The sequence below is a fragment of the Parasteatoda tepidariorum genome, chromosome 4 (genome assembly GCF_982258835.1).
Source record: "Parasteatoda tepidariorum strain Cologne lab strain chromosome 4, Ptep-v5.0, whole genome shotgun sequence".
Classification (NCBI taxonomy): Eukaryota; Metazoa; Arthropoda; class Arachnida; order Araneae; family Theridiidae; genus Parasteatoda; species Parasteatoda tepidariorum.
In genome coordinates, this window is record NC_141758.1 from 86,193,368 (window position 1) to 86,207,141 (window position 13,774).

At 33.9% G+C, this 13,774-nt stretch overlaps 3 protein-coding genes across 3 annotated transcripts; all 3 read right to left on the reverse strand.

Moving 5' to 3' along the window:
* Positions 1-2,404: 2,404 nt before the first annotated feature.
* On the reverse strand, positions 2,405-4,578 carry LOC147811885 (uncharacterized). Its single transcript, XM_087162266.1, has 4 exons — positions 4,476-4,578; positions 3,344-4,284; positions 2,847-3,077; positions 2,405-2,737 (listed from the first exon to the last, which is right to left on the reverse strand). The coding sequence occupies exons 1-4, from the start codon at positions 4,576-4,578 to the stop codon at positions 2,405-2,407; spliced, it is 1,608 nt and encodes a 535-aa protein (XP_087018392.1).
* Positions 4,579-4,660: 82 nt separating this feature from the next.
* On the reverse strand, positions 4,661-5,620 carry LOC122272001 (uncharacterized). The gene has a single exon (XM_043054921.1). It carries the CDS (start codon positions 5,618-5,620, stop codon positions 4,661-4,663), a length of 960 nt encoding a protein of 319 aa, XP_042910855.1.
* Positions 5,621-5,767: 147 nt separating this feature from the next.
* On the reverse strand, positions 5,768-6,937 carry LOC122272002 (uncharacterized). The gene has a single exon (XM_043054922.3). The coding sequence runs from the start codon at positions 6,935-6,937 to the stop codon at positions 5,768-5,770; it is 1,170 nt and encodes a 389-aa protein (XP_042910856.3).
* Positions 6,938-13,774: the final 6,837 nt, after the last annotated feature.

Here is a 13,774-nt window from a genome sequence, read left to right on the forward strand (position 1 = left end):
AAGTATGCTAAGGTCCAGCTCGGGGCCCCGGGTGCGCCGTACCCGTCACACAAGAGTGTGCCCCTGGGGGTGTACATTTTTCGTAATTGTCAAAATAATCATATGGGAAGATACCTTTTCTTAACAGTAAATCTAGTTTTTCTGAAGGGAAATAGTTTTTCATGTGATAAAATTCTTCCTTTTTTAATGTTTTTGTTAAATTATCTAAGCTGGAGGATATAAATTTGAAAGAATCTAAAAATCGAATTTGAAAATTATTACTAACCTTTTTACTGAATGATATATACTTTTCTTCCGTGTTGAGAATTACGTTAATATATTTTTTATCAAACCCTAATTCTTTTATAAATATATGGGCATCATAACCTGATAAATTATGGAAAAAAAATGGTAAAAATGTTGGCACCCTCATCAAAAGATTACAACTATTGTAGCATGCTCCGTTAAAATTTTGATTGATATGATTATGATCGCGTACTTTTTTATTGGATGAAGAGAAAGGTGTAGAACAAACGTAGCAATTTTTAGCATCGTCATAAAGTTTTTGCTCAACTTCACTTAAAGGTTTCAAAGGTTTTGGATTTGCATAAATTTTTTCTACTTCCATAGCTTCTTTTACAATATTTTGAATGAATACTTTAGGGGCATCCCTACCTCTGTATACGATTGGATCTTTATATTGACCCCCGTCGTAACAGACAAAATAGCAAAAACTAACAGGGATATGCTTTTCGTAAGCATTAGTAAAGGGAACTGTGGGGTCGGGACAGTAGCTATCAATTTTTAAAGTAATGCATTCAAAATCGGCATAAACAACAAAAGGAATTTTTAATGCATTTTGAAAGTTTTTAAATTTAAGAAACTTACTCTCTTCTGTTGGCATCACCACTCTGGCAGAACTCCTCTCATCGCAAATTTCTTTGTGACGAGAAAGTTTGCTTTCTGATTGGAAGCCTGTTAAGCATCTTTTACATACATATGTTTTGTGTTGGTGTTTGGATAGTTGTTTCGATACAAGTCGTGACAGGTTCTTTATCCAGCAATAATGTCCAATTTCTTTACTAATCGATATAAATAGCAAGTCAATATGTTGTTCTAATTCTGAGTCACAAATTAGAAGAGGGAAAATTTTAAGGTTCTTTTCAAACGAATACACATTTATAGAAATGTTGTTCATTTTCCCAAAATTCTTTACATCACTAAGAGGGGTTGGAAATGATACCCCCTTAAAATTTAATGTACTTACATTTGCTTCATAACTTGCTACTTTATTTGCATTGTTTGTGACCGGGAACAAAGCTGATAGAATCGCCCACTTGAAACACTGCGAATCATTAATTATGACATTTATAACAGCTTTAGTGTCCGAAATCTGCTTCGGCAGTTCTACAAAAGTTGATCCTTTTAAAGGGGAATATTTGTTTGTGCGAACTTCGAGTCTCAATATTTCCTCTAATGTCCAGCCAGAGTCTTTTTGTTCGAAATCTTCACTTTCCTTATTAATTTTCTCTGACATATGGCTATACAAAGTTTCTAAATTTGTTGACTTATACACTTCACTATTTGGCGTTTTGAATTCGACGTTTTTTATTTGCTTTTCACCGGAATCGGTTTTCTTTGAATAAATAGTATGTAACCGGAGATACTTTTTACGTATATCAACCCTGATAACTTTATTAAAGCAAACGATTTTGAATAAGCAACATGTCTACCATAGTAATAGATTTCGAGGGATTTCAACAATCTTCAGGAAACTATATCGTAAAAGAACTTGCCTTTCAGGCCGTAAATAGTAATTCCATCATCGGTAACTTTCATTTTCTTCCGCCATGTTCTTTCGAAGAGCTTACTCATCATGAGAAATTTCAATATAAATGGGTAACAAAACAAATACATTTAATAGAATGGAATGAAGGAGAACTACCATATTATCAACTACGTACCGTTTTGATTTTTTTATCTAATATGTTCACACATATTTATGTGAAAGGACTGGAGAAAAAAAAAATTCTAGAATTTTTAATTGGGAAAAAATGTGAAAATTTAGATGATATTGGCTGTCCGAAAATGGATAAATTAGATACAATTTCAGACTTTTGCTCTTATCACGCTCCAAATTTTAATAGATGTGCACTCACTAAAGTGAAAGCTTTTTGTGTTGGTTATAAACGTAAATGTTTTCTAATTACAATCAACACTGAAACAAGTATCTCATAGAACAAACTCTTTTACTATCACAAAAGTACACAAAGAATATATACATGTTGCCAACAAAAGAATAATGTAAGAAATAATACAATAAATAATATAATAAATAATCACTGCATCTGCGTTCACGTCTGGTAATCACTGCATCCGCGTTCACGCACTTGCGTCTGGAACATCCTCCCCACCCTGATCAATCTCAAGAGGAATGATCAGTTGAACAGGTCGGGAGATTTCTACTAGATGCTGCAGGTTGTGAAGGTATGGTTGTAAGTCTTCTACCGGTAAGAAAATGGGATGGTGTTAATGTTTCCTCAGGATCATCATTTCCTTGTTCATAAACTAACGGTCGACTATTTAATGCGGCTTCAACACCAACTAATGCTGTAGAAAGACCTTCTTCATCTAACAAGGTTCGACCTAGGGATTTTCGCAAACATCTTTTTGTTAGTCCGATCAAACGTTCCCACCATCCTCCCCACCAAGCCTCTCGTGCAACAATAAATTTCCACTTAATTCCCGTCTTGCTGGACTTTTGACGATGTCAAGTTGTCCCATAAAATGGATAGCTCTTTATTAGCGGCGTGGAAGGTAGTGGCGTTGTCAGTGTATATTGTATGAGGGACTCCTCTTCTGCCTACAAATCTTTTTAAGGCCATGAGAAATTTGTCAGTAGTGAGATCAGAGACTAGTTCAATATTTTCGGCACGAGTAGTTGAGCAAGTGAAAAGTGCGATATAGGCTGTATTTAAAGGTTTCAAGTTACGAACATAAAGTGGGCCAGCGAAATCTATGCCAATTGTAGTAAATGGAAGGCAAGGTGTAATTCTGTCCCTTGGTAAAGGAGCTTCGATTTGTTGACTTCTAGATGCCTGTGAGAGTTTACAAGGTAGACATTTATAGAGCACTCGTTTAATGGCTTCACGTCCTCGTATTATCCAGAAGTTGGAACGAATCTCTGAAAGTACAATTTGAACAATTCAGTGATGAAGCTTCACGTGTGTGTAGTATATGAGAAGATGTACAAAAGGATGAGAGCCATCAAGAAGCAAAGGGTGTTTTTGCTCATTTTTGAGCGATGCAAACTGTAATCTACCTCCTAATCGTATGAGATTTTCTTGAAGAAACGGGTTAAGACGGCTAATTGTTGAAGATTTTGGCAAAGGGGAATTATTTTGTAAAGCGTGAAGCTCTGCTGGAAAGCATTGCTTTTGCACTGTAAAAATCCAATCGTTCTTTGCTGTGTTAAGCTCATCACATGTGAGGTCAATAGAAATGTGTTGCTTGGATCGACAGTTATACAAGAAACGAAAAATATCCATGCTGTAACTCTAAGAAGTTTCATATATGAACTGAACCGCGATATATCAATAAGAGGTTGGTAAGAAGTTATCAATAAAGATTGAGAAGCTGGTTTACGTAGTTCAACATGAATATCTGGATTAGCGTCACTCAGTTGTTTTGAAGGCCAAAACTTTGATGACTGGGTTAGGGAGGTAGGTCCGAGCCACCAAAGATCCAATGATTTAAGCTCTGTTGGTGCAACACCACGAGACAAGTGGTCGGCAGGATTTTCATTGCCAGGGCAATGCCGCCATTGTGTTGGATTTGTGTAATTGAGAATTTCGTTCGTTCGGTTACAGACAAAAGTTTTCCAACAATTTGGATCACCTTGTATCCAATTTAAGGCAACTGTTGAGTCACTCCAAAGTGTTGCTGTGTTCCTATCCAGTTTAGTTTCTGTACAAAAATAGTGGAGTAATCGAGCACCCAATAATGCGGCTAACAGCTCTAAGCGGGGAAGTGTTATTATTTTCAGAGGAGAAAGTCTATTACGACTGCAAACCATTCGAATATGAAATTTAGTATCTTCTGTGAATCGTACATATAACACTGTTCCGTAAGCACGTTCCGAAGCATCGCAGAAAACGTGAATGGTAACATCAGCAGAAGATATTCCAATCCATCTGGGGATTCGAATGTTGTTTAAATGTGATAAGTCTATAATCCATTTTGACCACCTTGATGCGATAGATGGGGGTAAAAGTTCGTCCCATTCAATACCGCATAGCCATGTATCTTGAAAGAGAATTTTTCCTATTACAGTAGATGGTGAGAAAATTCCCAAGGGATCAAAATCTTTGAGATTGTTTTTAGAAGTAAGCGTTTAGTGACCGGTTCCTTAAATAAATCGTGGTCATGCTCCTTAATATTTTGATGAAACTAATCTTCTTCTGTATCCCAATGAACACCTAAGACTTGAGTCTAACTTTTAAACTTTATTTTTTCTTTCTTCCATTCGTTTTTCAAAACTTGTGAGTTGGTACTCCATTTTGCTAAGGGAAGGCTTATAAGACTCGTGAGTTCTCGCATTTCGTGAAATAGGGTCTTCGCTTCGATTTCTGAATAAACTCCCACAACGAAATCATCCATGAAAATATTGCCTTTTAGATGTTTAGCTGCTGTGGGATAAATGTTGGAGTACATGCAGGATAAATTCGTCAAGTGTAGCTGAAAGAAGGAATGGGCTGCTGGTTAATCCAAAGGGTAAACGTGTAAATTGGTAGACCACAATTTCATTCTCTAGCTGCAAATGTCCATCACCATTTTTCCTAGTTTTGAACCACAAAAACTTAGTAGCACATCTGTCTTTTTCCCACAAGGTTAATTGTAAAAAGGCCTGACTTCCATCACTAATAATTGCTTGTTTGTGAAGACGAAATCGCAATAAGGTGGCTAAAATTTCTGGAAGTAAGTTGGGACCTTGTTCTAGAACATCGTTTAATGATGGATGGCCTGGTGTGTGAGAAGAGGCGTCGAGCACTACTCGTCCCTTAATTTCTGCGTTCTTCTCTTTAATGACTAGATGATGGGGTATGTAATAGCTTTTTTCTACTTTATCATGATTTTCCGGTGCTATTTCAACTTGTCTTTTGTCTATGTAATCTTCCATGAGTGTAACATACATTTCCTTTAAGCTAGGATCTGTTTGGAGCTTCTTGCACAATGAATTGAAGCGTTTTGATGCTACGTGATAGTTATTTGAAGAAAGAGTAACGTCTTTCTTCCAAGGTAATCTAACAACACGACGATTTTCTAGGACTTCATAAGAACTGCGAAAGTCTTCCAATATTTCAGAATTGCGAATGGACATTTCTTTGTCTTGCATGGCTTTAATACCTAAAGTATCTAAGTCCCAGAATTTCCTAACTTGATCATCCAAAGTATATGGTAATTTCATGCTAATATTATGAACTGACGATAAAGAAGCGACAGATGTATGAGATCTGGATACAGACAAAATCCAGCCAAAGATTGATGGAATGAGCATAATTGTTTCCGAAAGTCTGAAAGGAATCTCAGAATTCACCACCGTCCAATAAAAATCTGCACAAATCAAAACTTCTATAGGCATCTCTTGAATGGTGTCATTCGGGTCAGCAAGCCTAAATTTTTTCTTGTGAGCCGTAGAAGCAATCTCTAATGGAACTGAGGGATGAACTGCATATCTAATAGAACTTTCAAATGCATGTAGATAAATTTCTGACTGATTCCAAATACTTTATAGTTTAAATCTTACTTTTCGTCTCGATTGAGCCTGATTTGATGATGATTGGAATGCATGAATTTCAAGTGAATCAGAGCTAATAACATCTAATTTTAGGTAGTCTACAAGATGTGAATGAATGAAACTGGTTTGACTTCCACAATCTAAAATGCATCTTGTAAGCTTAGTAATACCAGTTGGGCCAGTTATATATACTCGAGCAGTCTGTAAGTGAGTAAAATTAGGTGTACGAGTATCTATGTTATTTGTAGAAATAGAGTGGCTAGGTTGATTTGAACTGTTGTTTCTACAAATAGAGACATGGTGCTTCCTTTTGCATCTTATGCAGAATGCTTTATCTTTGCGAAGGCAATTGTTTATACTATGGCCGCGATTAGTACACAGGAAGCATGTACCAGAGGTTTTTAATTTTTGGATTCGAGTATCGATATCAGTTATATTCGTACAATCTTGCGGCCAGTGACCGTTAATTTCACAGAAGGGGCAAAATGGAGATGGTTTTTTTGTCTGGTTAATCTTTTTAGAATTCACATGCAAGGCTGCTGTAGATGTTTTAAATGTGTAATCAAAGTTTTGCTCACCTCGAATTTTTAGTGTTGTGAGAGCACCTTCTACTTCTTCAGATAAATATTGCACTAGTTTATTCATATCACCTTCAGATATTTTCTCTCTTTTTGCGTAAATGATCCATCGGCGACAAATATCATCCGGAAAGGCACGTAAAATTTTTGGAGCCAAAACTCGCCCGTAAGCGTTGATATCCTCCCCTAAGGCCGTTAAAGCGTTTAGTCTTCTGTTGCATTCTATAAATACTTCATTCAATGCAATAGGAGTGGGATTACGTATTGGCGAAATATTTTCCAAAAAGTCTAAATGGGTTTGAATTATTCTGTTTTTGTCGCCATATCGATTTTGAAGAAGAGCTTTTGTAGTTTCATATGTGCTGGCACTAACACTGATTCCGTCGACTAAACGTCTAGGTTCATCTTCTAAATATCCTCGCAAAAACACATGTTTATCAATTAATGATAGACTATTATTATCGTCAATAGAAGATTTAAATTGTTCCCAGAAACACTGCCATTGTTCAATATCACCTCGAAAAGTATCCAGTTTAATAGTAGGGAGTTTCACTGTGTGAGAGTGAGAAACGGGTAATTGCATAACGGGTACTTGTGTAACAGGTATTTGAGAAATGGTTACTTCTGGCGATTGGAACGTATTAAATTCAAAATTAATTCTACTGCCAAATTTTTTTGCTTTAAAGATAGCGAGCTCGGCATTATCCACGTATTCTTCACATTGAATAATATCATTGTCATAATCACTATCTGTTAATAAACTATGTATGTCATTATCCAATTTCTTCATTTCTAACAAGCAATCGGAAAGCCGATGACTAATATATTCGACATTTTCATTTAAAGTGTCAGAGGTTGCAGAAAGATCGGAATTTAATTGCGTAATAAATCGAGTAACATTACCTCGCACTGTTCCTCTTTTTCTTTTCAAAAGTGCCAGACTATCGCCAAGTTCTTTATCGTTTTGTTTCTCCATCATTGAGTAATATACTGATGTTTGACGTTTCGCTAGTTTTTAAAAGAGTGACTGCGTAAATTATTCATCTGATTCGTATTTAATTTTAAACAGAGTTGTTTCGGCACCAAAATGTGTTGGTTATAAATGTAAATGCTTTCTAATTACAATCAACACTGAAACAAGTATCTCATAGAACAAACTCTTTTACTATCACAAAAGTACACAAAGAATATATACATGTTGCCAACAAAAGAATAATGTAAGAAATAATACAATAAATAATATAATAAATAATCACTGCATCTGCGTTCACGCACTTGCGTCTGGAACACTTTTGTTAGATTTTTGGAGAAATGATAAATACATTCGAACAATAATTGTATCATTCATTTGATAACAAGATGTCAGTGTGCACTGAACAAACTTTACAGCTCTTAAAATTTATTTCTAAAACTAAAAATTCTAAGTCTCTACTGAAAAATTGTTCAAAAAGTGAGATAAAAACTTTGTGTGAATGTGTCTTAAATGTGTTGTGTGGAAACGTACCCTTAACAAAAACTCAAAAAAGTCGTTTATCTCCTTTTAAAGAAAACTTGCGAAAACTTTCAAACAAAAAAACACCCTTATATAAGAAAAAGCAAATTCTCATTCAAAAGGGAGAAGGATTTTTATCTATTTTATTACCTGCTGCTATATCAGTAATTAGTTCTTCAATTCATGGAGCACAGTAAGAAATTCGTGCTAGTTCAAGAAGATAGGGTTCAAATTCAAGAACACTTATCGGAGTTGGATCAACAAATGAAAAATATACTACAGAATAAATATTTAGCTGATCATGATAAAGCAGCTCTGTATTTGCAAGTGTTACAGAAATACACTCATTTTTCAATTATGAAACCCGATAAACCAGAACCTCAAACGGAACAACAGGATATTACAAATGTAGAGAATCCTTTAGATGCGTCTGCAGAAGAGGACTCTTCAAATATCAAAAAAGAAACAGAAGACTTGGAGGACAAAATTCTAACTGTAGTTCCAGCTCGAAAAAAAGCTAAAGATATGTATCAATTTTTAAAAAGTAATGAATCTCTCCTATGGAACAATAAAGGGGAGATTATTCATGAAGATAAAGCTGTTCCTGGAAGTAATATAGTAAATCTTATAAATGACTTTTTACGAAACAGAAAATCAGCTCCAGTGGGAAGAAATGTATTTCTAAAAACATTAAATGATGTTCATTTACCAGCACACTTAGATGTAAATAAAAAATTGTATAGTAAAAATAAAATTGTTATGAAACCTGTAATGTATGCTCGCAGAAGTGCTTGGGTGAAACTTTAAAAATAAATGTCACTCTATTAATTAAAACTTTTTGTCTTTGTCATTATCTTCAATGTTTTATTTTCTTATGAAGTTTTCATATTTAGAAGAAAAAAAATTTATAAAAACATCTTTTTAAAAAACTTTTTCTTATCTTTTCATTTTTTTATACAAAATATTTACATATACAAAAATATTTAAATATAAATGTTTTTCTTTTCCTTTTTTTTTCTTGGAAAAAAAAATTTTTTTTTTTGAAGATATTTGTAATTTTTTTTCTTAAAAATAATTTTATTTCTAAAAACGAAATAAAAATGTTATTCTTTTTTTTCCTCGGTAAGGAAATTTCAAAAAGTGATGATTTTTCTTTCCTTTGAAAAAAAAAGTTTTCTTTAAGAGAAATTCTTTTCTAGTTATTAAATAAATATGATACAATGCAACAAAATAAATATACATAATATTTTAATTTTATTCATTTTTATTTTATTTTCTGAAACAAATCTTACACCGTATCTTTTCTTTACAAATTGATACACTCGAAAATCACTAACATACAATTGATTTAAAATATGAAACATAGAATAACCTTGACAACGTTTCAGTAGAAAATAAATACAATATTGACCGCACACATTTGAAGTAAGTGATTGATATACTTTAGAATTCCATTGTACAGCCGAGTAAGGAGATATATTCATGCCGTAAAAGCTGGGTGGTCGACCATAGGAGTCATACAGTTCTAACTCGTTCTTCTTATTGATAAATATACCCAACCAGTGAGTTCCAGACTGTGAGGATTCATCAGAGTTCATTATCGCACACGAATTTTCCTGTAAAATCGGTAGGGTGTCTATAGAATACACCTCTCGAAAATATGGGGACGTTACCTTTTCATTAGATAAAATATGAAATAGCTAATCCATCCATTCCTTAGTTTCCGAAATCGTACAAAATATTTCTAGATTTGTTTACTTCAATTAAGTTTTCAAACTCAGCAAAAATGATAACACATACAGTGTGTTCTAATGATTGACTGAATTTTAGTTCTAATCGCAAATTGCTGTGCTTTATCAAATTTAAATGTTCTCCTGAACATAAATCCGGGGAAAGATTAAATCCGAACAATGTATTAGAGTTCTTATATTCTTCTCTGGAAATAAATATTCCTCTGTCTTGACCCATTCGATCTGTTTGATGCGCACGTATTGATTTTTAGAAAAGTCAAGTTCCAAATGATTGTGTGGTACGGGGTGGCCGTCTACATACACTCCGATAAAATTTAAATTAAAATGCTTAAATTCGTAGGGGGATTTTGCAAATGTTCCATGAAAAGCCTCATTTTCTACACATCCTACAATAATTTTTTTTGGCATTTGTCCTGAAAATATGTTATCTTGAATGAAAGACATGCTTCCTTTAGGAATCGAATACACTTTGCACAGAACTCTATTAATAGGATATTTTGCACTCGTTTTCTCCAGTGCTTTAGCATGGCCAAGAATAACTCCAGGGTTAACACGAACTTTGCGTATGAATAAGGAAACATGATCCAACACAACTTTAAAGCCTTTAGATCCTTGTAAACAAAATTCAGGCTTGCTTCGTATTAATTTCATTTTCAAATCAACTAAATTAAGTAAGAGACGATCTTGATGAAATAGATCAGAATGTATGCAGCCAATCATTTCTACTGTAGCACTTTCTTTAAAAAATTCAGTTCTTTTCATAAGTCCATCTTCATTATCTTTGTAAAATAATTCCGCCGTTAATTGAGAAGTTTTACTATCATGTCCATGGTTTAAGAGAGTCTCAATATACGCTCGATAAGGGTACGTATTATTTGAATTAGAAACCACGGAATCATTTAAGGATACATCTACTTGAGAAAATAAAGAATGTAGAAATAAATTCACAGGTCCTATAGTATCATTTGCAGTAATAAACGTATTGTCATCTTTTACTATTTTCGCTTTCACATATAGTTGCGTTTGACTGAGATCTATATAGTCTTCCCCACTTCCAGAAATCTAAAACTCTACAGGTGCGTTATCGAAAACGTTAGAAAGTGGATGAAATTGTATCCACTGCCCATCTTGAATAACTGTTTGAGATGCAGGTAAATTAAAAAGTTCTAATTCAGACTTCGCGCATTCGGGGGAATCTTTCAAAAGAAATGTCATTTTTTACGGGTCGAATATATCGCGTCCACTCACTTTACGTGCTTTGGAGGAAATGAATCTCTTCCGTTTCTTACGCTTTCTTTTATACCGTCCTTTCCCTACCATTGACTGTACGTTATCAAGGGCTTTTTGTGTTAAATTCTTCCCACTTTCTTTACTTCTTGTTTTTAGTGCTTCTTTAAAATTTTCTCCTGACAATACATCCGAAGCGACACGACTGCCAGTTACTAATGCTTCTTTTGCAACAGTTTTACCTCCTTTTACTAAAAAAGGTAATGCTGCTCTAAATAATCGACGAAATATCCCCCCGATTCCATAACCCTTTTGGAAATTAGCACCTTTATAATAGGTCAAACCCGAGCCAATTTGACTCACATAATGATCTTCAAACTTTTTAGTGCAGCAAACATATGGTGTATTCATCTTGATGGTTATATCATTAAATGAGGATACAATAATTGCGGTATACTATTTATAGTATTTGCCTCAGACGAAAATGTAGTACTATAATCACTCTACCTTTTTCAAAGGGAACAAAATCACCTGAATTGAGTCTCAGCTCTACTTGAATAGTTTGGAATGAATGCCTCATTAACGATAAGTATTGTGGTCTATCGTAATACTGACTAATCGTTTCCCCGTCTTGTCCTTTGATTCGAACGATTCGTAATAAAGGGGTTTGTATATCGCCTACAATTTGTGGTGAAATTAAATCTGAGTAGACATAAAAAACGGAAAAGTTAGACAATGCATCTGCAGCAAATTCACTTTTCATTTTACCCGTTATGATTGTATCACGTTTGAATCCTAGCAATTCACTTAACTTCTCTAAATGGAGACTGCTGCCCTCAACTGCATTAATTTCTACTCGTTTCGTAGCTTTATTATAATTTAATGTAAACCGACTAGGATTTTTTGGTAAAGTAAGTTGTATAGCTGATACAATATCGAACATTGATTCATAACAACCCACATCAATTGTTTTCTTAACAGTTGAAGTGATATTACCATTACTAATTTTATATAGAAAATAATTATTAGTTTCATTAACGTTATACCATGAATGAGGATAGATTATTTCAGACAGTCCTACTTCCCATTGCCCATTCAAATCAACCGGAACAGGTAATTGAGTCTTAAAATGAGATAATTTGTTTTCAGGAAAGAATTGCATAGAACTATCAGAAGGTAATGTTACGTAGAAAGACTTTTTTGAAAATGAATCCGTAATAAACAAGTTCTCCTTTTTATACTTTTTGAATATCAGTTACCCAAGTATTAAACTTTTCAGGATAACCCAAAAATTTAACAAAATATTCAGTTAATCCTCGCCTCTTTCTTTTTTTAAGCACTTTCTCTACAGGATAGAATCCTGAATCTATCACTTTTTGCAGTTCTGCTTCGTAGAAAGTACCCTTAATCTCCTCATCTACCAAATCTTTCAATTTATAAGCCACTGGACTTCTTGGGACAATTTCATAAATTTTAAAAAGTTCTACACTCCAATTTTGTTCATACCTCTTTTCAAAGTGAAGTTTTTTCTTACTTATGCGTACAAGATCTCCGATTTTGAGTTTAGGTATCTTAGGTTTCTCCTTTGTTGGAGTACCATACAAATTATGCAAAACCTGTTTCATATTTTGTTTATTTACGGAAGCAGGCTCCATTTTAATCGATCGATGATACGAATGATTATAACTATATATTAATTTATCTATAACATTAGTGTAATTTTTAGTATTAAATTCTGTAAAGTATTTCCACATTTTTATTTTTAGCGTACGATTAAACATTTCAACTATGCTAGCTTTAGTTTCATTATTCGTCGAAAAATATTTTACATTCATATTTTTCAAATAATTCTGAACTATTTTATTTGTGAATTCTGTGCCAGCATCTGTTTGTAACACTTCAGGCTTTTTTTCTATAAAAATAGATTCTAAAGCCGACTTTACACTTTTTCCAGTCATATCTCTTAAAGGTATTGCCCAAGCATACATACGTTATTTTCACAGATCCATATCATCATGATCTTCAAAATACTCAAAAGTATAAGGGGGGCATAGAATAGATTTTACTTCCTGTAAAACAGTATCTAGCTCAATATTCCTCAAGAAATCGCTGGTCACATAGGATAGGGGACTTAAAAGTAAAAAGTTTTTGCTATCCGATAAATTACAGTAAAATTTGTTGGCAAAGTTCGTAACATCAATGGAGAATGCAATAAATAGAATTGAAAGTTCTATCTTTATTAGCTCAGAGTTCTTCAGCAATTCTTACAGGCTGTTTCAAACCACCTTCGATAAACAGTTCAAACAATGAGCCGCGTAGCTTTGTCATCGCAAACTCTTGACCGAGGCTAACATCTAATGATGATGATAAAGCTCCTTCAATAGAACCTTCACAAAACTGGAGATATGCATTTACAAAGTCCATACATTGAAAGGTATAGTTTATAATACAGGTTGCAATGGCATCATAATTCGAAATCATTTCAGTCCATTGATTCAGTCAAGTCCAACTTTAAAGCATTCAAAAACAAATTGTAGAAAATCATCACTCGTAATTTTGATCTCATCCTCTGGTAAATCTACTCCGCCGTTCAGTTCATGCTTTGACTTAGGCACTGAACTTACTCCCATTATGTATTCCACCCAGAAAGGTCTTAGGGTAACACCTGCTGATGTAGGATAGTACTTTTTTCCATATTTTCTGTATCTTCGTAAGTGCACTACAACGTTATTTAGGAATTTGTTAACCACCACGAAAACGCTATCCCCAAGAGCAAAAACATTCTCTGGCATGTTGTCCTCCATAAGAGTTCCATTCCTCTAAAATATAAAAAAAAAGAAAAAATATTTAATAAACTGTCATAATTAAAACAGATAGCATACTCAGTTTAAACATTGATAATGAAAAATATAGCTTATTTATTTATTAAAAAATAACAAATCAAACTTAC

What these genes read in the sequence shown, in the direction of transcription:
- LOC122272002 (XM_043054922.3), bottom strand. Translation starts at nt 6,937, where the DNA reads ATGCAATTACCCGTTTCTCACTCTCACACAGTGAAACTCCCTACTATT.
- LOC122272001 (XM_043054921.1), bottom strand. Translation starts at nt 5,620, where the DNA reads ATGCCTATAGAAGTTTTGATTTGTGCAGATTTTTATTGGACGGTGGTG.
- LOC147811885 (XM_087162266.1), bottom strand. Translation starts at nt 4,578, where the DNA reads ATGCGAGAACTCACGAGTCTTATAAGCCTTCCCTTAGCAAAATGGAGT. An exon ending in AGAAAAAATAAAGTTTAAAA is followed by an intron (nt 4,285 to 4,475) that starts GTTAGACTCAAG and finishes TTCTCTTTCAAG; the next exon opens with ATACATGGCTATGCGGTATT. An exon ending in AAAATCTTCAACAATTAGCC is followed by an intron (nt 3,078 to 3,343) that starts GTCTTAACCCGT and finishes AAACTCTCACAG; the next exon opens with GCATCTAGAAGTCAACAAAT.